Source organism: Trichosurus vulpecula, chromosome 4, assembly GCF_011100635.1.
Source record: "Trichosurus vulpecula isolate mTriVul1 chromosome 4, mTriVul1.pri, whole genome shotgun sequence".
Classification (NCBI taxonomy): Eukaryota; Metazoa; Chordata; class Mammalia; order Diprotodontia; family Phalangeridae; genus Trichosurus; species Trichosurus vulpecula.
Window position 1 is genome coordinate 421,116,250 of NC_050576.1, and position 1,319 is coordinate 421,117,568.

General features: G+C 38.7%; 1 protein-coding gene across 1 annotated transcript; it reads right to left on the reverse strand.

The window, feature by feature from the left end:
* Positions 1-473: 473 nt before the first annotated feature.
* On the reverse strand, positions 474-957 carry LOC118847925 (40S ribosomal protein S13-like). The gene has a single exon (XM_036756623.1). It carries the CDS (start codon positions 928-930, stop codon positions 484-486), a length of 447 nt encoding a protein of 148 aa, XP_036612518.1. The 5' UTR covers positions 931-957; the 3' UTR covers positions 474-483.
* Positions 958-1,319: the final 362 nt, after the last annotated feature.

The following is a 1,319-nucleotide window of genomic DNA, read 5'->3' on the forward strand; positions in this document are numbered from 1 at the left end:
TTCTGAACACACAGTAACCAAAAATTAATTCAAAATCAAACACATAATGAATCTGAGGTATTTCTAGCAGTGCTTGTCCATGTTGCATCACATGACTTCACTGTAGCCTTGGTTCTGAACACACAACATGTGCACTTTGCATTGTGCATGCTGTCATGCCATGCAACAACAACAATGCTGCCAGAAACACCTAGGCTCAAATCTGAGACTATTGTACGTTTCAAATTGCAGTGCTTTTACTGTACATACAAAGTTTTCTGTTCTGACAGAAACATAATAGTTTAATTATGGAAAATAAAGACTTTATAATATTTTTCTACCGCCATTCCTCAGCATGTAAGTATCAAATGTGTTTTTGCTTTGTATTGTGTCAGAATGTTTGATTTTTAAAATTGCTGTTATCTCCTACTTTTTTTTTCAGTTAGACGTGACTTTATTATTTTGGTACACAAACTTTATTATTTTTGGTACACAAACCAAAACTTATGCAACCAGAGCAGAGGCTGTGGATGATTCATATTTCCAATTGGGTGGGAGCACTCTCTTGGTCCTGTAGTACCGAGCCAGCCGATGAATTCGGCTCTCGTTCAGAATCAGACGGAATTTAGAATCCTTATCTTTTCTGTTTCTCTCAAGATGCTTTCGAACAGCAACAACTTTCTTGATCAAGTGATAAAGATCTTCAGGAAGATCAGGGGCAAGCCCCTTGGACTTTAGAATTCTCAAAATTTTATTGCCAGTTACAAAGCATACTTGCGCCACGCCATGAGAATCCCCCAGGATCACACCGATCTGGGACGGCGTCAGGCCCTTCTTGGCCAGCTTGTAGATCTGCTCCTTCACGTCGTCCGAGGTGAGCTTCAGCCACGTGGGCACGCTGCGGCGGTACGGCAGAGCAGACTGGGACAGGCCCTTCCCGGGAGCGTGCATGCTACCCAGGATGGCGACGATCTGGCAGCGAAAGTTGTCTCCTACTTTTATAGAAATATAAGTGTTTAATTGCAGCACGTAAAGACAAAAGCCCCTTAATAATATTTCTCCACCATCACCACCAGATATGTATGCAAGTGTGGACGTCAATTTTTTAAATTAAGCACAAACAAATGTATTTATTTGAGAAATTGTTTGTCAATATTTATTTATATTTTAGGACAAAAATATTTATTGGTGATGGATAAGTGGCTAAATTTAGATAGAGAAATTAAAAATACTGATGACAATGTGGTAGAGTCTTTACCACCAGGTTGTAGTACACCTAAATTGATAAGAAAATATGTAAAATCATTTTTGCAATATAGATTTACTTCTAATAAGAATGA